Here is a 23,753-nt window from a genome sequence, read left to right on the forward strand (position 1 = left end):
AGAAATACTCAAACCAGCCCATCTGGCACCAGCAATCATGCCACAGTCCAAATCACTGAGATCAAATTATTTTGGTTGATGTGAACATTAACTGAAGCGCCTGACCCATATCTGAATGATTTTATGCACTGCACTGCTGCCACATGGTTGGCTGATTAGATAATCGCATGGATGATTGTTGGTACCAGATGGGCTGGTTTGAGTATTTCTGTAACTGCTGATCTCCTGGGATTTTCACCCACAATAGTTTCTAGAATTTACTCAGAATGGTGCCAAAAACAAAAAACATCCACTGAGCGGCAGTTCTTTGGCGGGAAATGCCTTGATGATGAGAAAGGTCAACAGAGAATGGCCAGCTGTTTTTAAACTGACATGGTCTATGGTAACTCAGATAACTGCTCTGTACAATTGTGGTGAGAAAAATATCATCTCAAAATGCTATTAAATAAGAGTAAAGCATATTACAACATTTATCAAAATTCAAGACTAATTCCTAATTAAATCAAAAATTGTATGTGTTCAGTAGCCTACTGATTTTTTGTACTGCTCAGTTGTTCCAGATCTACATAAAAGTTAAAATTTAATCTGAATCATTCAGTTATTCTCTAAATCTAGTTACATGTTTAGCTAATTTGCAAATTGTGAGGCATAATGTTTAAATGCTTTCGGTTTTATGAGAACTTGTCAATAACAAAATGAATCTAACAGAATTGTCTTGGTTGAGTATATAGCCTATATCTATTCATCTTCAGACACATCAATAAATAAATAATAATAATAAAAAAAATCAACATCTTTCCCAGTTGAACATATTCACTTGTTAAATGTTAAAAGCATCTGTGGTTAACCTAGTTCCTGATCCAATCAGGATTTTCATCTTTTATATTTATATAGAACTGCAGCTCTGCTAAGGCGGAAGAACTGTCCTAAGATAGCACAGCAAAATCAAATTGAACCAGTGAGACATTATTGACTATGGGCAGATAAACTCAAACAATAGTACCATTTACAGTTGCTGGCTCACACATTTACATATGAGGAAAATAGGCAAATTAAGTGTGACACTCTTCCCGTCACAGTGAAAGAGTGATGTTATGAATGTTTGACAGTGCAAAGAGAGAGTTTTTTGGATGTGTGTGTGCTGTGTTTTGGACACCGGGAGATGCTCACAATGGAGCAAATAGAGGCAGCCATTTCCCAGAAGATGAAGAAATCTGGGAGTCTAAATGAGAAGCAGATGGAAAAAATGGAGGGAGTGGGGAAGGATCTTACTGTGGACAGAGGACAGAGGGAGGACATCCTCAGGTGGTTTGTGGAGACTCAGGCCGTGTCAGTGCTGTTTGATGGAAGTTTTCCACCCTGGTTCCAAGGCTTCATCTCCAGGCAGTAAGAACTAATGAGAGATAATAGGATTGGGTACACCATGAGCTGTAAAACCATGTTAGCACGTACTAGATCCAAGTATAGGTTCTGAAGCAGAGAACCAAGATGTAAATGGTTAAGATTCTGAATTGACAATTGACTGGTGCACTGTGGTAACTGTTACTGTTTGCAGGGAGGCAGAAGATAAGCTCAGAGACAAGAGTGTTGGTTGCTTCCTTATCAGACTCAGTGAAAAAGCCATTGGATATATTCTTTCATACAAGTAAGATTAAAGAATATTATAATTGATTGACATTTAAAAAAATAAATAAATAAAATAAAATAAAAAAATTATATATATATATATATATATATATATATATATATATATTAAAAACACAGTGCAGATGGAGATGCTGCGTTTTGAGATGTTTCATTTCTCCAATGCTTTACTGTTTTCTCACAGAGGACATGATCGTTGTCGCCATTTTGTCATAAATCAAACCAAAACTGGCCAGTTCGTTGTTTCTGGTGATTCCATCCCTCATAGTGGTCTCACAGAGCTGATATATCACTTTAAAACCACACCCATCCAGCCTTTTGGAGAGTACCTCACTTCCTACAACACAGACTCCGTGGGAGAGGTAGAGTCATCATTTGATCTTGTGCATTCTTTTTTTTTTTTAAACATGCATGTAAGGTACATTTTTACTTTGTTTGTTATTTTGTGTTTCCATTATTCTAGGACCCCACAAATGAGCTTTATGATGTGGTTCAAAGTAAGCCCATTGTTAACTTAGGAGTGAGTGTTAAGGCTTTAAGAAGTTTATGGGAACAAACATGCGATGTTGCTCATGGAACGCCTCCTGTTCTGTCCACTAAAAGTGGCCGCAAGCTCACTACTTGCACCTCTTTTGACAGGAACAGCCTCTCACAGGTAACCATGTCAGGGGCTTCCTTGGTATCTTATTATTTCTCAGATAACCATGGCTCTTTCAGGGATCTTTAATTTGATTTTCACATATCTGATGTTTAAATGTTTCTGTATGTACTGTGTGATTTGTATCACCAGGACACAAAGAATCCACCTGTGCCAAAGAAAACTGCACCACTTCGGAATTCTTTAAGTGCTGGCTTTGCTGGTACACATCCTTCACATGAACAACACAGCTTTTCTGAACCAAAGACATCTGGAAGGTCAGGGGTTGATGAGACAGTTAATGGCAGGAGAAGAAGTAATCTCTGGGATACTGAGGGTTCCAACTCTCAGCTGAAGTGGACAGAGAACAGCTACATCCCTACTACATCTATAAAAACAACCCCCAAAAAAGAAAACTGGAATAGGTCGCTCCTTTTCCAGGATGAAAATACTGAAGAGCCACAGTCTCTGACCAATAACCCCTGTAACCCTATGCCCTCTTCCACTTCACAACCTCCCTTACTTCCACCCAACACAGCCTTCAGCTCTTACGCTGTACTTGACTTTAAAAAGCCCCATAATGGGGCAGGCCAATTGCCTTATACTGGGCAGGTAGCGCTACAACCCAATTCACTCTACCAGACATCCTCCGGCATGTGTGCTGGGCAGGAGGACCAGCCTGAGCCAGATTGTAACATCCATGCAAAGACCATCTACAATACCCTTTTAGTTGAAAACCCCTACCAAGTCATACCTGACCAATGTGACAACGACAGCTATGAGCACATCCCTGAAATACAAGAGAACAATACCTATGAGGATATCCCAGGGATAGTTAGCGACACCTATGCAAGTTTGGAGGAGATTCAACCACACAGAGAGAACACCTGGGGAAAGAAGGTGAGACCTGACATAATGACAAACAAATATATATATATATATATATATATATATATATATATATATATATATATATATATATATATATATATATATATATTTTTTTTTTCTTTTTTCTTTTGCAATTATTAGGTTGTGTACAAAAATGCTGCAACCATTGTGTTTTACAGAATCAGAAGTGGTGGAAATTCCGTCCAGAGAGCTGGAAAAAGTAAGAATACTATGGTCGTCATAGTATTTTATGGGCTGCTACAGTTCTAGGTGAATGCAAAAGTTAAGAAAAAATATTTGTATAATTGTTTTAATACATTTTGTTCTGCTATACATGTTCAGAGATTCAAAGTCATTATTTTAATGTTAGTGTATGTATTACATAACTGTCCATCAGACAGTAAAGCTTCCATTGTTATGACATGCTGAAAATTGTTGATGCAAATACAGTGGTTCAAAGTGATGATTATGATAAAATATATTTTTATATGATATTTAAATAACTTCTCTGATCATATATTTTATTTATATTATTATTACTATTGCATTTCCTGCTGTTTTTTTTTCAGGACCTTGTCTTTCTACTCACTTAAGACTGGACGTGTAATTTAGTTTTGTGTGTACTGAATTCTTAGGCTGTCAGCTTTAAATGTACAGTTTCTGATACAATAGAATACACTGGACCCAGTAATTCAATAAAGCACTGGGAAAATATACAGTAAGTGCTCTGTACGAGATTAGTAATGAGCAGATGAATTGCGTTTTTCTGTAGGTGTGGTTTCTTGTTGTCTCCTGTTTACTGAGACCAAAGTATACAGTAGCATAAAGTCAATCCTTCTTCTGAAATAATCAATTACATTTACTGACTAAAATACACAAAGTGAGTCATTCAATTTTATGGTGAATAATTTAATTCACAGAAATAAACAATATAAAGGTAATAGCACCTCACAATGCTACCTTACAGATTATTCATGTATTGTGAAAAATACAAACTCAACTGACAAGACCCAATACAAATAAAACATTTCTTTTTTTTTAAAATGCTCACAAATTGAGTACATATGATATATGATCATCTGTGTGAGCATTGCAGAGAACACACAACCCACTGGAAGTTGTTGTTTGTATTTGGCAGTTGTTTTAAAGTGATGTGCTTCCCAGTGCATCGATCTTCAGAATCAGAATCAGCTTTATTGCCAAGTATGCTTACACACACAAGGAATTTGTTGCCATGTCTTGTGAATTGTGCACCCCACTAGAGTATTATGTGATCCACTACAATTTAGTTAAAGCCTGACTAATTGCTGACGTATTGGATGGCAATATACTTTTATCTCTATGTAGTGAGCTATTTCCACATGGTTTGTACTCTAAATAAAGATCCACTTACATCCTCATGATGGATAGATAGGTCAGAGGTTTCTTAACAGCCTTTTGTCTGAGGACAATAAACTGAGAAAGGTTTTTCATGTGGTAGATGTAACCACACCTTGTTTTAGTCAAATGCAAGCAAGATTTTTTTTTTTTTAAACCCAGCTAGCTCCCAGAAACTACTAACACTAACCCAGAGCTTTACAGCATTAGATTAATGTCCCATGTTTAAAGAGTGTTGATGATCATGCATATTTTCATGATGAAATTGGGTGCCCTGAAGATCATAATCTCAAAACAAAGAAGTGAGAGTTTCAAATTCTACAATACGTCTTCCATTACTTCTGTGGGCAACAGCATTCCTCTCCTCCAAACTAAGCTCATTACCTATCAGTCTGTGCGCAATTTCCTCATCACTCATCTCACATAAAACTGTCCTTGTTCAAATCTGAGAGGCACAAAGATCAGGTATGGTTCAGAAGGGGTATGAGTTCTTGTTCATGAGTGATGAGAGGACATAAATGAATCTTGAAAGCATCAATGATCTCTAGTTGTTGTGGCGTCATTTCACGGAGGATGGAGAAAACGTCCACAAAGGCATTGAAGTTAAGATTCCTTAGTCATCCTCAGAGAACGTCTCTACTAAGTGTTGCCGGTGTTGTGTCGAACTCTGTTTTCCCATCTGGATCTGTTTCCCACCAGCAGATCTGTATGGGGGAACAATATCTGACGGTAACATTCTCCACTGTCAGAATGTGTTTCCCCATGAACAAACCTAAGCCTAACCCTTCCCTACCATACCCTACCTACCCTAACCCTAACCCACACTACCCTACCTACCCTAACCCTAACCCACACTACCCTACCTACTCTAACCCTAACCAGATCCATAACCCCATACCCTATCGGGGCTAGGGGGAAACAGATTCCAATGGGGAACACAATTCGATACAACACCTGCCAGGATTCTCCTTTATGGGGAAGGTACAGCAGAAATATTGCAACTGCTTTTTTTAGAAATTGATTAAGACTGTCAAGAGCAGACTGGCAATGCTGACAATGAGGTTATATATGGGCTATTTGTGTAGTGTAGACATACAAAGTTGGGGGCCAACTCACAGAACCACCCATGCAGTCTAAAGCAGAGGAAGATCAAAATAATGATCGGTTTAGTCCCAAAAATGATGTGACTAACATAATTCAATAACCTCACATAGATGTAAGCATTATGGCAGGGTAAACTAATAGCACCTACACCTATGAAAAAGCTCAGGTATTTTCTCAGATTAACGCTCACGTATTGGTGATGACGTGACGGGAGACACGCCCAGCCTCTTCCTCACTGCTGAAGTCACAAGTTTAACAGCATCTTTTATGTACCGTTAGCCGAATACCGTTACTCTGCTACCGAGCCGAAGGAAGGTAGCCAGACACAGAAAAACAGGACATGGCAATAACGTACGACTATCTGTTTAAACTGCTGCTCATCGGGGATAGCGGAGTGGGCAAGACGTGTCTGCTGTTTCGATTCAGTGAGGACGCGTTTAACACCACTATGATCTCTACTATAGGTCAGTTTATCCCACCGTGACTGTTTGATCTGTATGGAAACATTACAGGAATGTTTATTGTGTAGTTCTATGGAAGAGTTGAATGGGCCGTTATAGAGATATATGAAGGGTTTAGGTGGTCTGTGACAGTCATTTAAAGTGACAGGAAGAAGAGGCCGTGGCTGCTGTGACAGTCTGTTGACTGAGCTGTTCATCTACATCAGAGGTCCCCAACCCCCGGGTCGCGACCCAGTATCGGGCCGTGGAAGAGTTGCTACCGGGTCGCGAGAATGTTCTGGGGAAAATGTCTGTGCAGCACTGATATACGTCCTTTGCCCTTTATGAGGCACTATCCAAATTGACATAAAAGGCGCGACTTCAGAAAACACCGGTTTCACAATTCCTATAGATGAAGATAATGTTTACAAACAAACGCTCCGCCCCGCTCCTTTGCAGGTTCTTTTGTTGCCCAGACAACAGCTGCTGTCTATGGGCACTTCGCTCAAATTGCGCTGAAACTGCCCAAAAAGTGCTGTTTGTGGAGTTGAAACACCCCGTTTTCCACAGATTATTGGAGAATAGGGCTTCTTTATTTTCAAGAGATCGTTGCATCAGGAAAAAACTAAGGATTTTACATAAATGATAAAATTTCACGGGTCACCGTCATTGTTATCGCGTCTGCTCTATTAGACACAATTGCCCCGCAGCAGCTGTTGGTGTATATTAACTTTTTTTTTTTTTTTTAAATGAGGAAATCACACAAAGTCTGATTGCAAACGGCTGTTTATAATTTCTAAAGTGCTGTCGCTGTGACAGATATGAGGTCAAATCTGATCTAACGATTATATGAACAAGACTACCATATATATACGATATAACAGGAAGAACAGATCCCGTCTTCGCCGCAGCACATGGACTACTGTTTCAGAAAGGATAAGAGAATAAAAAATAACGTCATACCGCTAAGATGATGTCTTTGCATTTATTTTGAATGCAGTAAATAATATTGTTCAATCGAAACGTCTGTTATTAAGTTTTGCTATGGAATATGTTCATACTGAAGTAAGAATATTATTATTTATTGTATGTGGGTAATTAATAAAAGCAGTTAAGACACATGTTGTATTTCTGATGGTAGTTTTCATTTCTAAGTACCCAAATTCTTAGGCTTTAGAAGTGGGTTAAACGTGTGAGGATGTGCATTCATCAACCTGTTACATAACCCCTGATCTACATGCCACAGCGCCGATGTAAAAAAAAAAAAAAAATCAGAATCAGTTGTCGTACTATTTTATCTGCACATATAATAAGACACGAGAATATCATGTATCTATTGACCTTACTTCACATTACCACTGTTCTGCCTTGAAGAAGCAAATTGTGTTTTTGAAGTTAGTAGGCCTAACTGTGCTCTTTTTTTTAGAATATGAAACACTCAAAATGAATATGTAAGTCTTAGAATGTACACTTATACATCCCTCCGCCTTGTAGTCATCCCTCCGCCTTGTAGTCATTGTCCACATGTTACTTGGGATGTTTTTGACACAGCTTTAGGTAGGCCTGTTTGCACCATTGTCCAATATGTCATTCCTGTGTGAAAACTAAGTGAGAGTTCCTTAAACTTTTGTCATTGTTATTAGGGGTGGGGGAAAAAATCGATACAGCATAGTATTGCGATATTTTGCGTGGAAATATTGTATGGATACATGGATGCCAAGTATCGATCGTTTATTATGTAAATTGCAAATATGACTTGAACTTTTTGGTACAAGAATAATAAAATAATAATAATAATAATAATGAATTGCTTTTTCAGTCCACTACTATGGTGCTGTTGTTTTTTTGTTTTGTTTTTCTGGTGAGGTCAGCAGAGGTGACAGTCAGCGTGCGGGAGGAAGTTGGTAAAACAAAGATGGAGGCATTAGAGAAAGAAATCAGAAAAGTGCCGTCCGCGTTTAAATCAAACGTATGGATTATTTAAGGAAGGGACGAAGGGGATGGATATGACATATGGGATTTGCAAGGAGTGCCGTATGAAAATAAAATACTCTGGGAATACTACAAACATGAGGACTCACCTCACATGCCACCATCCAGAGATAACGTTAGCCAAGGACGTCACAGCTAACGTTAAATCAGCTCCACCGAAAAACCAACCAACACTGGACACACTTAGCTTGACAAAGCTACCTCCCAATTCAGAGCAAGCCAAGAAGATAACACAATCCATCACTTACTTCATGTGCAAAGACCTGCATCCATACAACGTTGTGGAAAACGAGGGCTTTTGTTACATGCTCAAGACACTGAAACCCAGGTATGTGACTCTGTTGCGATGCTTTTTCATGGACACAGCCGTACCCAAGCTCTACAGAGTAATGAAGCTTAAAGTTGAGGAGAAAGGGCTGCATTAACCTGTGACATGTGGACATCATGGGCAGTGGATTCTTATGTGACTATAACAGGCCATTATGTCACAGAGGACTGGCAACTGCTGTCTCACATTCTCCAAACTAGAGCAGTACACGAAAGTCACTCCGGGGCGAACATTGTAGACCTCCTGCAAAATGCAGCACAAGAATGGGTGATTGCTGACAAAAACCTGGTGGTTGTCACCGACAACGCTTCTAACATGACCGTTGCCATTCAGTTAGCGGGATACCTGAATGTGAATTGTTTTGCTCACACGCTCAATCTGGCATCACAGTGGGCGTTAAATCTGCCAGCAGTAGCCAGGCTCATGGGGAGAGTGTGGCGCATAACTGGATTTTTCAACCGAAGCACGGTGGCAAACCACGCTTTGGAGAAAAAACTGAAAATGTTACAGCTCCCAACCCACAAACTCAAGACTGATGTCAGCACGAGATGGAACAGTGCTTACGAAATGCTCCGGCGGTTCCTTGAACATCAGCCTGCCATTTGTGCAGTGCTGTTGTCTCCCGAAGTGAGAAGGAATAGCACTGATATCTTCACCCTAAATTAGATGGATATTGGGAACACCGAAGAAATTGTCCGGGCCTTGAAGTCGATGCAGGTGGCGACCACTGTGATGTCTGAGGAAAAGAATCCTACTCTGTCACTCGTAGCACCGCTGCTTGCACAGCTGTTGCATAACACACAGGACAATATAGGTGACACAGCGCTGGTCAGAGACATCAAACAAAGCATCAATCAAGATCTTAAGGAGAGATATGCCAGTGCAGTAGAGAAGAACACCCTCTACACAGCATCAGCCCTTGACCCTGCCGTTCCTGTCCCCAGAGGAGAGACAGGAAACCTATGCCAGAGTGGTTACTGAGGCTATAACCCTTCAGGTAAACAAACATTTAAATAATAATGGCAGAATATATTCTAACCTACTTAAGAAATGTCACTGCTCAACTAATATTGTAGTCATATTGGTAAAGATTAAAAATTAAAATTTTTAAAATTAAAGACAAATTAACTATAATTTACCAAAGAAAAACAACATATTTGCTGCATACTTAAAGATATATACATTTATTATCTCCCCCTCCCTCCCTCTCTCTCTCTCTCTCTCTCTCTCTCTCTGTGTATTCTACAGGAAGAAATGAGGCAGCAGACCATCTCTGAGCCAGAAGCCAAGGAACATCAGGAAGTACCTAGCTATACTGAAGAGGATCCCAGACCCCCTGTCATATCAGCCAAGATGAGGAAGTCATGTGGGCTAGCAGACTTGCTTGGTCATACTTATGGTGATGTTGGAGCCCCACCAAAACCATTATCTGCCATAGCTGAGGAGGTCTAATCACAGAAGACCCACTAAGCTGCTGGAAATCACAAGAGCAAGTCTATCCTTTCATGGCCAAGCTGGCAAAAAGATACCTTTGTATCCCAGGTACTAGCGTCTCAGCCGAAAAAGTCTTCTCAATGGCTGGAGACATCGTCACAGCACAAAAGAGCACTCTGACCTCAGAGCATGTTGATCAGCTCCTCTTTCTGAGCAAGAATGCTGACATTCCTTCACTGTCCAAATGTCTTTGAACTTTTTTAGTCCCAAGGCCAGCAGCAAACAGTAGCACATTTTATTTAGTTCAATTTAACATTTTTATTTTAATGTAATCTAATGTAAGACTACATGTTTTATTTTAATTCAATTTAACAGTAATTTACATTATAAAATTTCCCAGTTGCTGAAGGGGCTGCATACATTTTTTGTACAAGTTGCATTGTTCAAAATACCTGTAATAGTACAGTAGTCCACACATGTTTGCATTCAATTAAGTTGGACTAGACTGTAATACAAACAGTTCAGTTTGTCAGGTGCATGCAAAAGTTATGAAAGGTTTTTATGACAGTGTTGGTCAGTCTGTCTGCTTGACAATCCCATTTTGCAGTGAGATGAACAGACTGAGAACTTTCTCTTATTAGATAAAACAGATGTTGACAGTTTTCCTTTGGGGACATATGCAGTTGAAAAAAGTTAATATATCGGAATATATGTTATCGCAATACTCAGCATATCGCAAAATGTTTAAAATCGCAATAATATCGTATCGTGACTTAAGAATCGTGATAATATCATATCTCTGGTGATTCCAACCCCTAATTGTTATGCCACAGACTTCCACAATAGCCATGAACAATACTGCTGACACTTCCCTTCCCATGTCCTGTCTGAGCTTTTATTGATGGCAGGATTGAATGCCTCTGCTGGTGTTCGTTAGAGACAGCCAGGTTTTCTCATAAATGGCATAAACTGGGATCATGTTCCATTGAGGTTGAATGCAACAAGTTTGGGTACATTTGTAAAGCCTTTAGCAACAATGCAGCTATTTAGTTGGGCTTCGACCTGACTGATCAACTCAGACATATGTTACACCATTCTGACCTTTCTACACATTCCTTCTCTATGGTTATCCCATGTAAAGGTTCTAATGCGCCTATTCCCTTTTCAGTGGAAAGAGTTGGGCTGGGTGTTCCGAAATGAGTCAGTTTCACAACGTGTCATCGTAGGACATATTACCATTGTACTAGTACTTCAACTGTCATTAGACTACATCAGTTATTTTTAATCACTAATATTGCAGGAATTGACTTCAAAATCAGAACAATTTTGCTGGATGGGAAGAAAATCAAGCTTCAGATCTGGTAAGAAGCATAGCAGCTCAGCATTACACAGTAGCCTATATAATATCATTGTGTACATACAATAAAAATGTATGTTTTAATTTTGCTGTAAAGGGATACAGCGGGGCATGAGAGGTTTAGAACCATCACCCCGGCATATTATAGAGGAGCAATGGTAAGACTTTTCATTTTATTCTGCCAACTAAATAATGTTATTTCATGCTTCTGTAGGTTATCAGACATTTGCCATTTGTTATATTTTATATACTCCTGTCCATCCCACAGGGAATTATGCTGGTGTATGATATCACAAATGAGAAATCATTTGACAACATCAAGAGCTGGATCAGGAACATAGAGGAGGTGAGAAAAAGATACACCTGTAACTGTGATTTCTGAGATCAGTGGCTTGAAACTAGTGGGATGCCAGCTTTCCTTTAGTGATCTATGGTTTGGTTCTCCCCCTTTTTTTATCAGCATGCATCATCAGATGTGGAACGGATGATTTTGGGGAATAAATGTGACATGAATGAAAAGAGACGAGTTCCGAAAGAAAGAGGGGAAAAGGTATGATTATGATTTTAAATGACAGAAATAACTGTTTCTCTTCTATACATAAGCGTTGATCCAAAAATGAAAGAAACTCACTGAACAAGCTAATATGTAAAAAATGCTGATTTAAACAGTTCCCTTTTTTTTTTTTTTTATTTATTGTTTTTTTTTTTTTTTTGGTATAGCTATCAATTGATTATGGAATAAAGTTCCTGGAAACTAGTGCAAAATCCAGCACAAATGTTGAAGAGGTGAGGCACATTTTCTGGTTGAAAACTGATCCTTTTTGCAAAGCAGACTTTTGTGTTGCAACTAGGGATGCACTGATATGGAATTTCTGGGCCGATACCAATAACCGATAATTCACAGCTCATTGTGGTCAATACTGATAACCGTTTTTTTATTTTTTATTATTACATTAAAATGTTTAATCCTTTAACATGGAACTGCTTGCTAATTCTCTAAAAGCTTCTCATTTAAAAAATGTGTCATTTAAAAGCTTTGAATTTGCACTTGCTACTATTTAAGGTTTGGTGGATGTAACATAAACCAGATATGTGCCTATATTACAGATTAATGGTGATTTGAATGACAAATAAATGACAGTACATTTGCATAATTTGTATGGTGCCCATTTATATGAGTGTTTACGGTAATCCTGATGACTGCTAACAGAGAATAATGAACTTCAAACAGCTGTACCAAAATAAACTATTTCAGCATGTAACGAACATTTAACAACAAAACACACAATACAAACCCTAATCTCTGTATACATAAAGTAATATTTATGCCGGCAGCCAGACTGCGAGTGCAGTGTAGGGATGGGGGATTGATCCTAAAGTATCGATACTTCCGATACTGATGTTGTATCAAAAATATCGATCCTCGCACAAAAATATCGATTCTAACATTAAAGAAAAAAAATAGAGATATGATTTGGTTACCATGAACAAGAACAATAATCTTCAAAGTGCTTCAAAGTGAAATAAAAAGGATTGGGCAATATTTGTGCAGGATGGGAACTAATTTCTTCTTCTGCTCATTTTAACATGCATGAATGCTGAAAGACAAAGAAGACAAGTGCTTGCGGTGTCACAAGACTCGTTCAAACAAGAGGCATCAGTATCTTGTAGAGGTGATGATATAAAATCAGACAAACAGCTTCTGGAGTAAATTCATGCTAAAACAACAACATATCTAAAGGTGAAATTTCTTATCATGTGTTTTTGGGTAATTGTTGTTAATAAATAATTAAATAAAATAGTTAGCCATGGTTTTACTAAAGTAATGTTGTAGTAATGTCACATTTATGTGTTTTGTTCATGTTTTGTGTTCATTTCTTTTATTTTGAAAGTTCTGTTCCTGTTCATGTCATGTGGTTTCCTGGTCATGTGATGTCCTGTTTTCCCTCCATGTTCATGTGTCTTGTTTTCATTGGTTTATTGTCTTGTTAACTCATTATCAGTCTTGTCATGTCACTGGTTCATGTTTTAGTATCTAGTTATCTTGTTATTAGTTCAGGCTCGTCATTGGTTGTTTATGTCATGTGGTTACCCATGTCCTTGTATTTAAACCCCTATGTTTGCCATGGTCCTTTGTTAGGTATTGTTTATGTAACGTTGTTTGGAAGTCCAGTCCAGTCCAGTCCAGTCTAGTCTAGTCCAGTCCAAAGTTTATGTTTCTGTTCACGGTTTTGGATTTCACATTTATGAATAAACTGCACTTGGGTTCTTCACATTGTCTTTGTCTACCTGTCATTGCCTGCCAGCTTCATTACAAGTAACTATGTTTTTTTTTTTTTTTTTGGCTGAAACCACAGTTTTACTACAGTAATATTGTAGTAGTAACCATGGTTAATTGTGTGGTAACTATGGTTTAACTAAATACTATGTTTAAACTATAGTTACTGTAGTGCGAATATGGTTAATTTTTGTAAATGTAAACAAAACGGAAGTCTAATAATTTTCTGTTTAGGCTCACAAATGTAAAAAACATTAATGACTTGAATATTTTAAATTACCCATTGTAACCCAAGAAATCGCAAATAAATCTGTTTAATAGAAGTATCGGTATCAATGAGATTGGACTTGAAATTATTGGTATTGGATCGAAAAGAAAGTGGTATCACCCATCTCTAGCGCAGTGATGGTTTGTGCGTGTGTGTGTATATGCGCACATTTTGCACATGCGCATTTCATTCACAGACACTTGTTACAGCACTCATCTGTGACAGTTCCACTGTATGACTTATGAAATATGAACGCAATCATAATGGCAGTAGGTGAAAATATACAGATCGCATAGTCATGAGTTATAACGTTAGAAGTCTCAACTTGAAGAATATGACAAGCACATTCGTTTCACTCACAAACTAGTGTTTTTAGCTATCTTGAGTCACACTATGAGAATTATTTCAAGATAAATGTGCCATGTTAGGATATGTTTGATTTGTTTTAATTGCAATGCTGTGCTGTAAGTAACTATGTGCTACTTCCCACATTCTGTTTGTTTCATGATTGACCATAAGTTAAACAAGTACATGGTGCAGTGACTTTGAATTTGAAATAATCCTCACAGAGCTACATGAGTTTGGCTCTCACTCACACAAACACAGTGTTTATGTGCACACACACTGCCACTTGGGCTGCTTGAGTCACTGCCTGAAGAAAAGAAGCCGCAGGCAGTCAGAGATTCTCAGCTGTAATCTGTAACAAATTATCAATGGAAATATCGGTAGTAATTCCATTATCGGTACAATTAATAGTATTTTGATTTTCCCGTTTATCAGCCAATAATATATCGGCCGTCGATTTATTGTGCATCCCTAGTTGCAACCAATCAAATTAATTTTTATTGCACAAGAATTGCATATTTTACAATGTATTATCTGATCTAGTGTCATGGTTCTGTTTTCTTCAATGTTAGGCCTTTGTCACCCTTGCTAAAGACGTCATGACTAGACTTAACCTAAAAATGGTGAGAATGCTAATGTCACAATCATCCAAAAAAATGTTGATGAACTTACTACACACTGACTCAAACTTGAAGAATTATTATCTTTAAAATGTTTACTCACATCTAGAATACCTTTAACTGTGTCTATCTGGGCTTAAGTAAGAAAATGCTTTAATTAAACATCTGCCTTTATCTCTAACACTAATGATGAATGGACTTTGTTTTCTTACCTATTTGCCTTCAGAATGAGAATAACCCAGCAGGAGGAGGAGGAGCATTGAAAATCACAGAGAATCGATCCAAGAAGCCCAGCTTCTTCCGCTGCACTTTGCTCTAACCCAGCAACGTTTGCAGCCTCAGTGTGTGAATGTTTTCATTTCTCTATGTGTGTTTGAGCTCAGTGTGTTTGTGGGAGGGTTTACTCTACCACTGGACTTTCAGCTGTTAGCTGCTGCTAAGAGCTTTGGACTTCAGCCTGCCTTATGTATGCATACTTGAGCCAGAAAAGAGTTTGGTAGACTCTTTTGAGATGTTCCCAAAAAGTTTCTTTTAAACCAAAATATCCATCAACCTCACCCTACCCCCTTAACCTTGCAACCTAGATCTTATCCTTTTAGTGTAGCATGGTTTGAATCTATTTTTTCTCTATATTGTCAATAATTCATCACATTTAGTCAAATTATAGTTACATTGATTTTAAAGTGATTTGCTGTAGCAGCATTTAATGAAGGAAAATATATGAAAGATATTACAGAAGATTAAACTCCTGCTGCTGAGCAGTTTTTGGCAATAAAGAACGTGGACCTAAAGTAGCAATTGAAGAACCTGATGGTTTGACAGTTAAATATGCAATATAATGCTTTTGAACGTCATGTTTTGAATGGTATATTTCAAGTAACTCATTTTATATGTAGTTTAATACATTTCCTTGAGGTTATTTTTCTTTTGAAGAAATTAAAGCTGATGTAACTTTTTCAGTGTTAAAATACTTTGTTCTATCCCAGCTTAATATGCAGAACAGTTTCTGCTAAGAAATTTTGGTGCCGGCCAATGTGTATGGGAATGATCAACTTTGCCGGACAAATTGGAAAAAATTCGGTCATCTCATTTTGGTGTTTATTTTGCACTGTAAACACAATGTACTATGCATAATAATGCAACTGGCTAATAATGACACAAAAAAGTTTCAACAATGGGGGAAAAACTAAAAAAACTAAACTGCAATTTGCAACAACATTTTTTTATAAATATTAAAATAACAAATGGTAGGTTATGTCATATAATTTCTCACCATGACTGTTTTCTTCCCATTTTTCATAGCAAGTGTGTTGGTTCCAAAGTGAAGTTAAGTATGTCCAGTTTTTCTCTACATTTTGAGATTCACGTAAGCCTGGTGTCCTTCTCTCCAGAAGATGTGAAGTGAGAAACTTCTCACAGAAAGCTGTTTTGAAAACATTGTTTATTTTAGCACATACTTCTGCTTTAAATTTTTGTTACTGTTCCATAGCCACAATAAACTGTGGAATCAAAGCAGTGTTCCATAGTTTGCAGCCTTCCCCCTTCTGCCTGACCTTACCCTATTAATCTTTCATGACAAAAGTGAAAAACTCAAAACTGTGATGGATAACTTTTTTTCTTCAGTTTTTATCTCTCATACATTACATACTGATCATTAAAAAATAGACAAAAGAATAAAGACAGAGGGATAAAGACACATTTCCTCATGCTTGTTGAAGCAGCAGCTAGCTATGCCTCAGCTAGGCCCTGTATATTAGTATATATATACACAGTATTACATTTACTAATGATATCATATTTTTTTACTCTACCAACATAATCATCTTTTACTTACCACTGCATATGAACCACCTAAAGCATGTTAACCTGTGCTTATGTGAGAATGAATTATTGTTAATACTTATTTTATAACTCAGTTTAATGGCATCACAGTATTCTGTATATTGTCTTTTTTTAATTCCCTCTTTTATAAGACTCTCTTGAGTGTGAAACTGTGTAGTGTTTACAGTACTACTTGCAATAGTGCCTTTTTATGTATGTCGTGCACTGTTACCTGTGGGTGGTTCTCTCGTAGAGCCTCCTCACCTCATAAACCACTGATGTTTCCTGAGTGCAAGGTTGTACTAGCCTGAATGTGTTTATTTGGGTGTTTAAAAGTTTACTCCTCTCAGCGTATTGGGTTTTACCAGGCCCAGGCTTACAGACTTTTTCACATTTTCTGTGCAGATTTTGGGCAAAAATCTGTGGGATTCTGCTGAATTAATGTAACTAAACCTCTTATTGGTAGCTTAAGGAATAATCAAATTAGCCAAAATAAACAGTAAATGAACATGCAAGGAGAGGCATTACAGCTCTATGTGGCCTGGTTGTTACAAATGCAAAAAGCAAAGAATTCAAACCCAAAGACACCCTGTGGTGATTTACTGGGAATTTGCAGTCTTTTTAAGTTACTCAAAATTAATTAATGATCGATTCTGCTGTTCATGTTAAAGGATGTATGACTGCTCAAGTTCCATTGGCTGCTGTTTGTCTGTTTGACCGAGCTCCTGCTCAGAGGTGTGCCATTTGCCAATTAATGGCCCTGAAGTCATGATTTGAATATGCATGCAGGCAAATTCTACAATGAAACAATGACAGCACTCAACCTCCCAGTCTTACTGACCATTCATTGCAGCTTTTATGTCCCATTTTTTAACATGTCTTCCTTGATTTTTATCATCTGTTCTGTAATATGTCTGTTAACTGATTATGTAAAAAGATTAAAATATCTTTTCGAAATGATGTAAATGTGCTTCATTTTTATCACATTTGATCACATTATACTTAATAATATTTTCTCTATTTGGACGAGGCAAATGCTAAGTCCATTATGAGAGAGGTGATGTTACTGACTATACACCTTTTTCCTACATCCCATGATGCTTAGCGAGATGTGGGCTTTACTTCCATTGTCAAGTTAACAGCTGTTGTTGCGGCGTACGTCCATTCACTCTTTCGTTGTGGTGTTGGGATTTTGCGGAGAGCATGTATGATTTCGTATGGACATACATCAATCACTATATCAGTGTGTTACTGAAAGATAATAAACTGCAAAAAAAAATCAAAAAAAAAAATCATAAAGACAAAGAAAGCGTAAACAAAACTGGTGCGCTGTTTCTCCCAGATGCAGTTGAGATTTAATCTAAGCGCAAACGCAACATTTGGAGCAAAATTATTGGTTGTTTTAGTGGAGTACCTGTGTTAGTTCAGCTTCAGATGTGTGTGCTTGTCATCCTGTCACCCTGCATGTTCAAATCAGACAGACACACTGAGGAAGAGCGGTGAAGTTTTCGTCCATGAGTATGTAATTGCTTTTTGACGTTGTCCAATCGGATGGTTATTTCCTTTTAAATCCGCACTTAAGTTTAACATTTTGTTCGGCGGGTGATTGACTGGCGAGAGGTGGTGCTTTGCTGCCATCTGGGATGCATCAGAATGCAGTTTTAAACCTCAAATGCAATGTGGTTTTGACTACCTCTGTATGTTTTTTGTAATCCAATAACAAAACATTTTGCACCCCATTTACAACTATATTTAGCGCTGACCATTTGCAATTGGATCATCCGAAACACGTCTTATTACCAGCTGTAAACGTCCTTGTTACTTTCGTAACCTCCGCTCCCTGATGGAGGGAACGAGATGTTGTGTCGATGTAGTGACACTAGGGGTCACTCTTGGGAGCCCCAAACAGCCCTTTTGAAAAAAGGCCAATGGGAATTGGCAAGTGGAATTTGCATGCCACTCCCCCGGACATACAGTATAAAAGGCGCTGGCTCGCAACCACTCATTCAGGTTTTGTGCTGAGGAGCCGAGACAAGGTCCCAGCTATTTCAGCGGGTAGTTCAGTATTGTGGCAAGAGGGACACAACATCTCGTTCCCTCCATCAGGGAACAGAGGTTACGAAAGTAACCAGGATATTCCCTATCTGTCACTCACTCGACGTTGTGTCGATGTAGTGACACTCGGGGTCCCTATACGAAACGCCACAATAAGCTGAACTGTGTTACGTGGACTTATGAGCGTCGAACGGTCCTTTGGGAACAAGTCGACTTGCCCAACAAATAGGGATAGGCTAGCCCAGCCAAGGCCTCTTTTCTTCTTTTTTTCTCCCCAAAAAGAGTGGAATTTTGTTTACCGGCTGGGGGCCATAAGTGTCTATGTTGGGGGGGTGTCACTCCCAAGGGGAAGACACCGCGGAGACCACACCCCGCCCGGAGGGTCTGTGCAAGTAGGCTCACTGGGGGAAATGCATATTTGCATAGTCCCGGGGGCCAGCTGTGTGCCAGCGCGTCTATACCGAGGGATGCCTCGGTCAGGGTGTACCAAAGCGGGCAGTGGAAGGATTCCCAGGAAGCAAACAGGTCTACCTGTGCTCGACCAAATCGACTCCAAATCAGCTGGACCACCTGGGGGTGGAGTCTCCACTCTCCCCTGAGCATAACCTGTCATGACAGCGCGTCCACTGCGGTGTTGAGGTCGCCCGGGATGTGAGTGGCTCGCAGCGACTCGAGGCGCTGCTGACTCCAGAGGAGGAGACGGCGGATGAGTTGTGACATGCAACGGGAGCGTAGGCTGCCTTGGTGGTTGATGTACGCTACCGTCGCCGTGTTGTCCGTCCGGACCAACACATGCTTGCCCTGGATCAATGGCCGGAGCCTCCTCAGGGCGAGCAGTACTGCCAACAACTCCAGGCAGTTGATGTGCCAACGCAGCCACGGGCCAGTCCAAGAGCCAGCGGCTGCATGCCCGTTGCATACGGCACCCCAGCCCATCTTGGAAGCGTCCATCGTAACCACAATGCACCTGGAGTCTTGCTCTAGGGGAACCCCTGTACGTAGAAATGCTAGATCGGCGTGACGACCACGCAATGTGTCCCGCAGCGCCATGCCTATCTAGGGACTCGAGTCCGAAGCCAGTGCTGAAATGGTCTCATATGCATCAACCCGAGTGGTGTGGCCACCGCTGAGGATTCCATATGCCCCAGGAGCCTCTGAAAAAGTTTCAGTGGAACCACTGTCCTCCGTCTGAACGCCTTCAGACGGTTCAGCACCGACCGCGAGGCGCGCCGTCATCGAGACTGAGTCCAACTCCAAGCCGAGAAAAGAGATGCTCTGAACTGGGGAGAGCTTGCTCTTTTCCCAGTTGACCCGAAGCCCCAACCGGCTGAGGTACGTGAGCACCAGTTCCCTGTGCACACACAACACATCCCGAGAGTGAGTTAGGATTAGCTAGTCATCGAGATAGTTGAGGATGCGGACGTCTACTTCCCTTAGCGGGGCAAGGGCTGCCTCTGCGACCTTCGTGAAGACTTGAGGGGACAAGGACAGGCCGAAGGGGAGGACCTTGTACTGGTACGTCCGGCCCTCGAAAGCAAACCGCAGGAAGGGTCTGTGTCGAGGTAAAACCGAGACGCGGAAGTACGCGTTCTTCTTGATGCCGGACGCTGGCTAGAATGTATTTTTGCATTAGCATCTTGAATGGGAGTCTGTGCAAAGCCCAGTTCAGTACTCGCAGGTCCAAGATTGGCCGCAACCCACCGCCTTTCTTCGGTACGATGAAGTAGGGGCTGTAAAACCCCTTCTTCATCTCGGCCGGAGGGACAGGCTCTATCGCACCCTTCCATGGAAGGGTAGCGATCTCTGCATGCAAGGTAGCGCCATTCTCGCCCTTCACCGAAGTGAAGCGTGCGCCGCTGAACCTGGGCGGGTGCCTGGCAAACTGAATCGCATAGCCGAGTTGGACGGTCTGGGTCAGCCATCACGACGGGTTGGAGAGCGCAAGCCATGCGTTCAAACTCCGGACGAGGGGGACCAAGGGGACAATCACGTCGGACGTACTTATGGGTGGGGATCACGGCAGGGCAGAGCCTGAGGCGCCACATCGAGGGGGCTCGAGCCCCGTGGCCGTGCTGAGTCCAGGGACATCGAAGCACTTACCTGGCTCCTGATACACACCATAAGATTGTTCGGGGAGGAGGGAGGAGGAATATCGTCCCTGCAGTCTGTCGGAACCAACCCGGGGTGGGTGTGTTCGTGCCAGTGCTGGGCGCGCTGGGGCGGGGGGCCTGACGCTGGACAGTGTCGCCGAACAGGCCAACCTGGGAAATGGGGGCATCAAGGAACTGCGCCTTGTCAGCCTCTCTCATCTCGACCAGGTTGAGCCAAAGGTGGCGCTCCTGGACCACCAGGGTGGACATCGCCTGCCCAAGAGACCGCGCCGTGACCTTTGTCGCCAGGAGAGTGAGGTTGGTCACTGAGCGCAGTTCCTGCATCAATCCCGGGTCAGAACTACCCTCGTGCAGCTCTTTTAGCACCTTAGCTTGGTGTACCTGCAGGAGAGCCATGGCGTGCAGGGCAGAGGCGGCTTGTCCAGTGGCACCGTAGGCCTTAGCCATCAGAGACGACGTAAACCTACAGGCCCTGGATGGGAGCTTCGGGTGCCCATGCCAGGTGGCGGCGCTCTGCAGGCACAAGTGCACCACGAGTGCCTTATCCACCTGGGGGATCACCGAATACCCCCTGGCCAACCCACCATCGAGGGTAGTGAGAGCGGGGGAGCTGAAAGATCGGGTAGTAAAAGGTGCCCCCACAATCTCGTCAGCTCCTCATGCACCCCGGTAAGAAAGGGACCGGGGCGGGGCGCGGCCGTGAGCGGTGCTCTGGGCCCAGGAACCAATCATCGAGCCACAAGGGTTCAGGGGAGAGTGGAGGGTTCCACTCTAGCCTGACACTCGTGGCCGCCTGGGAAAGCATGTCCGTCAGCTCCGCGTCGGCCTGAGACTGGGCGACCATACCCGAAGGAGGAAGCCCAGCCGAAGCCTCCACGTCAGACTGGACGAGCCCACTCTCCGATGCTGCGATCGAGAGCTCATCGTCTTCCTGGGCTCCAAATAAGAGGTCGAACTCGCCCTGAGACGAGCCGGCAGTCTCATCTGAGAGCCTGATCAGGGCAAGCGAGCGTGCTGAGGAATGGGAGGTCCGTGGGGGGTTACCCGGTGGAGGTGCTCCCATTGAAGTCCCCAAATCGTCCCCAGTGCTAACCGACGTGGCCTCATATCCGTAGGTAGAAGGACAGATGGCGGGGAGCCGCTGGGGTGGCTTGCCTTCTTACGAAGGAAAGCCGCGACCGCAATGTTGCCATAGTCTTGTTCTCGCAATGAGGACATGACCCATTCACGAATGATGTCTCCGCATGGACAGTGCCCAGACACGTAAGACAGCGATCGTGGCCGTCAGAAGCGGAGAGATAACAACCGCAACCAGAAATAATACACAAACGGAAGGGCATCTTTAAAAAGATGTCTGTGAGTGCCACTCTTTTAGTTAGAAAATATACTCTTTTAGAATATATACTTTTTGTTCTGCCGAAGCACCCAGGGGCATTCTCTATACTCCACGGGTGCAGAGGGGGAGAAGCCGCTGAAATGCGCCATAGATCCAGCAGTTTGAGGTGAATAGTAGCGAGATTGATTCAGTGCGCTGAATGCAACCGCTCGGCTCCGAAGAGAAAATCTGAATGAGTGGTTGCGAGCCAGCTCCTTTTATACCAGTATGTCCGGGGTAGTGGCATGCAAATTCCACTCGCCAATTCCCATTGGCCTTTTTTCAAAATCAGAGGTGTTTAGGGCTCCCAAGAGTCACCCCTAGTGTCACTACATCGACACAACGTCGAGTGAGTGACAGATAGGGAACAGGGTCTAAAATGCCTGCAGCCAGAGCTAGGGAATGCCATTGAACGACTTCCGGCGGAAGTTCCACCCATATTCGTTTCTCCAGTAAGACCCTCAGGAAAAAGGTGGATACAGTATATATAATAAACAGCATCAGATCACTGAAGTTATCCCTTTCCCTTTATTTTGAAAAATGGTATAGTTTACAACATAGAGGCAGACCCTTATCTCCCTTTTTCATTAACAGATATCATGATTAAAATAACAAAAGCCTCCTTTCCTCATTATATACACTCACTGAGAACTTTATTAGGAACATTATGGCTTGACGTGGTCTTCTGCTGTTGTAGCCCAAGGTTTGACATGTTGGGCATTCTGAGATGCTGTTCTGCTCACTACAATTGTACATTGGGGTTATCTGAGTTACTGTAGCCTTTCTGTCAGCTTGAACCAATCTGGCCATTCTCCGTTGACCTCTTTCATCAACAAGGCGTTTCCGTTCGCAGAACTGCCGCTCACTGGATGTTTTTTGTTTTTGGCACCATTCTGAGTAAACTAGAGACTGTACATGAAAATCAGGAGTTACAGAAATACTTAAACCAGCCCATCTAGCACCAATAATCAACAATTTTCCGCATTCTGATGGTTGATGTGAACATTAACTGAAGCTCTTGACCTGTATCTGAATGATTTTATTCATTGCACTACTGCCACACAATTGACTGATTAGAGTGAGTGTATATTTAAATGTCTGTTAGACATACAGTGCATCCGGAAAGTATTCACAGCGCTTCACTTTTTCCACATTTTGTTATGTTTCAGCCTTATTCCAAAATTGATTAAATTCATTTTTTTCCTCAAAATTCTATAAACAATACCCCATAATGACAACATGAAAGAAGTTTGTTTGAAATCTTTACAAATTTATTAAAAATAAAAAACGAAAAAATATTACGTACATAAGTATTCACAGCCTTTGCTCAATACTTTGTTGAAGCACCTTTGGCACCAATTACAGCCTCAAGTCTTTTTGAGTATGATGCTACAAGCTTGGCACACCTATTTTTGGGCAGTTTATCCCATTCTTCTTTGCAGGACCTCTCAAGCTCCATCAGGTTGGATGGGGAGTGTTGGTGCACAGCCATTTTCAGATCTCTCCAGAGATGTTCAATTGGGTTCAAGTCTGGGCTCTGGCTGGGCCACTCAAGGACATTCACAGAGTTGTCCTGTAGCCACTCCTTTGTTATCTTGGCTGTGTGCTTAGGGTCATTGTCCTGTTGAAAAATGAACCTTCGCCCCAGTCTGAGGTCCAGAGCGCTCTGGAGCAGG

The 23,753-nt window shown here is 41.3% G+C and overlaps 2 protein-coding genes across 3 annotated transcripts; both read left to right on the plus strand.

The window, feature by feature from the left end:
* Positions 1 to 1,171: 1,171 nt before the first annotated feature.
* sh2d7 (SH2 domain containing 7) lies at positions 1,172 to 3,855 on the plus strand. The gene is made up of 6 exons (XM_051713186.1): positions 1,172 to 1,386; positions 1,556 to 1,645; positions 1,829 to 2,006; positions 2,108 to 2,299; positions 2,435 to 3,181; positions 3,352 to 3,855. Exons 1-6 carry the CDS (start codon positions 1,172 to 1,174, stop codon positions 3,394 to 3,396), a joined length of 1,467 nt encoding a protein of 488 aa, XP_051569146.1. The 3' UTR covers positions 3,397 to 3,855.
* A 2,049-nt stretch (positions 3,856 to 5,904) lies between these two features.
* On the plus strand, positions 5,905 to 17,453 carry LOC127413920 (ras-related protein Rab-8B-like). 2 transcript variants are annotated; one of them, XR_007892711.1, is made up of 9 exons: positions 5,905 to 6,117; positions 11,148 to 11,208; positions 11,302 to 11,362; positions 11,473 to 11,550; positions 11,665 to 11,754; positions 11,925 to 11,990; positions 12,810 to 12,945; positions 14,668 to 14,718; positions 14,942 to 15,015. XR_007892711.1 is itself a non-coding variant. In XM_051651494.1 (8 exons), the coding sequence occupies exons 1-8, from the start codon at positions 5,994 to 5,996 to the stop codon at positions 15,032 to 15,034; spliced, it is 624 nt and encodes a 207-aa protein (XP_051507454.1). In that variant the 5' UTR covers positions 5,905 to 5,993; the 3' UTR covers positions 15,035 to 17,453. The 2 variants fall into 2 exon arrangements, 1 of the variants encoding a protein (XP_051507454.1); XM_051651494.1 differs by lacking the exon at positions 12,810 to 12,945 and having other exon boundaries at positions 14,942 to 17,453.
* The last annotated feature ends 6,300 nt before the right edge of the window (positions 17,454 to 23,753 follow it).

The sequence above is a fragment of the Myxocyprinus asiaticus genome, chromosome 2, assembly GCF_019703515.2.
Source record: "Myxocyprinus asiaticus isolate MX2 ecotype Aquarium Trade chromosome 2, UBuf_Myxa_2, whole genome shotgun sequence".
NCBI lineage: Eukaryota > Metazoa > Chordata > Actinopteri > Cypriniformes > Catostomidae > Myxocyprinus > Myxocyprinus asiaticus.

What these genes read in the sequence shown, in the direction of transcription:
- sh2d7 (XM_051713186.1), top strand. Translation starts at nt 1,172, where the DNA reads ATGGAGCAAATAGAGGCAGCCATTTCCCAGAAGATGAAGAAATCTGGG. An exon ending in CAAGGCTTCATCTCCAGGCA is followed by an intron (nt 1,387 to 1,555) that starts GTAAGAACTAAT and finishes TACTGTTTGCAG; the next exon opens with GGAGGCAGAAGATAAGCTCA. An exon ending in GGATATATTCTTTCATACAA is followed by an intron (nt 1,646 to 1,828) that starts GTAAGATTAAAG and finishes GTTTTCTCACAG; the next exon opens with AGGACATGATCGTTGTCGCC.
- LOC127413920 (XM_051651494.1), top strand. Translation starts at nt 5,994, where the DNA reads ATGGCAATAACGTACGACTATCTGTTTAAACTGCTGCTCATCGGGGAT. An exon ending in GGATCAGGAACATAGAGGAG is followed by an intron (nt 11,551 to 11,664) that starts GTGAGAAAAAGA and finishes TTTTTTTATCAG; the next exon opens with CATGCATCATCAGATGTGGA. An exon ending in CCAGCACAAATGTTGAAGAG is followed by an intron (nt 11,991 to 14,667) that starts GTGAGGCACATT and finishes CTTCAATGTTAG; the next exon opens with GCCTTTGTCACCCTTGCTAA.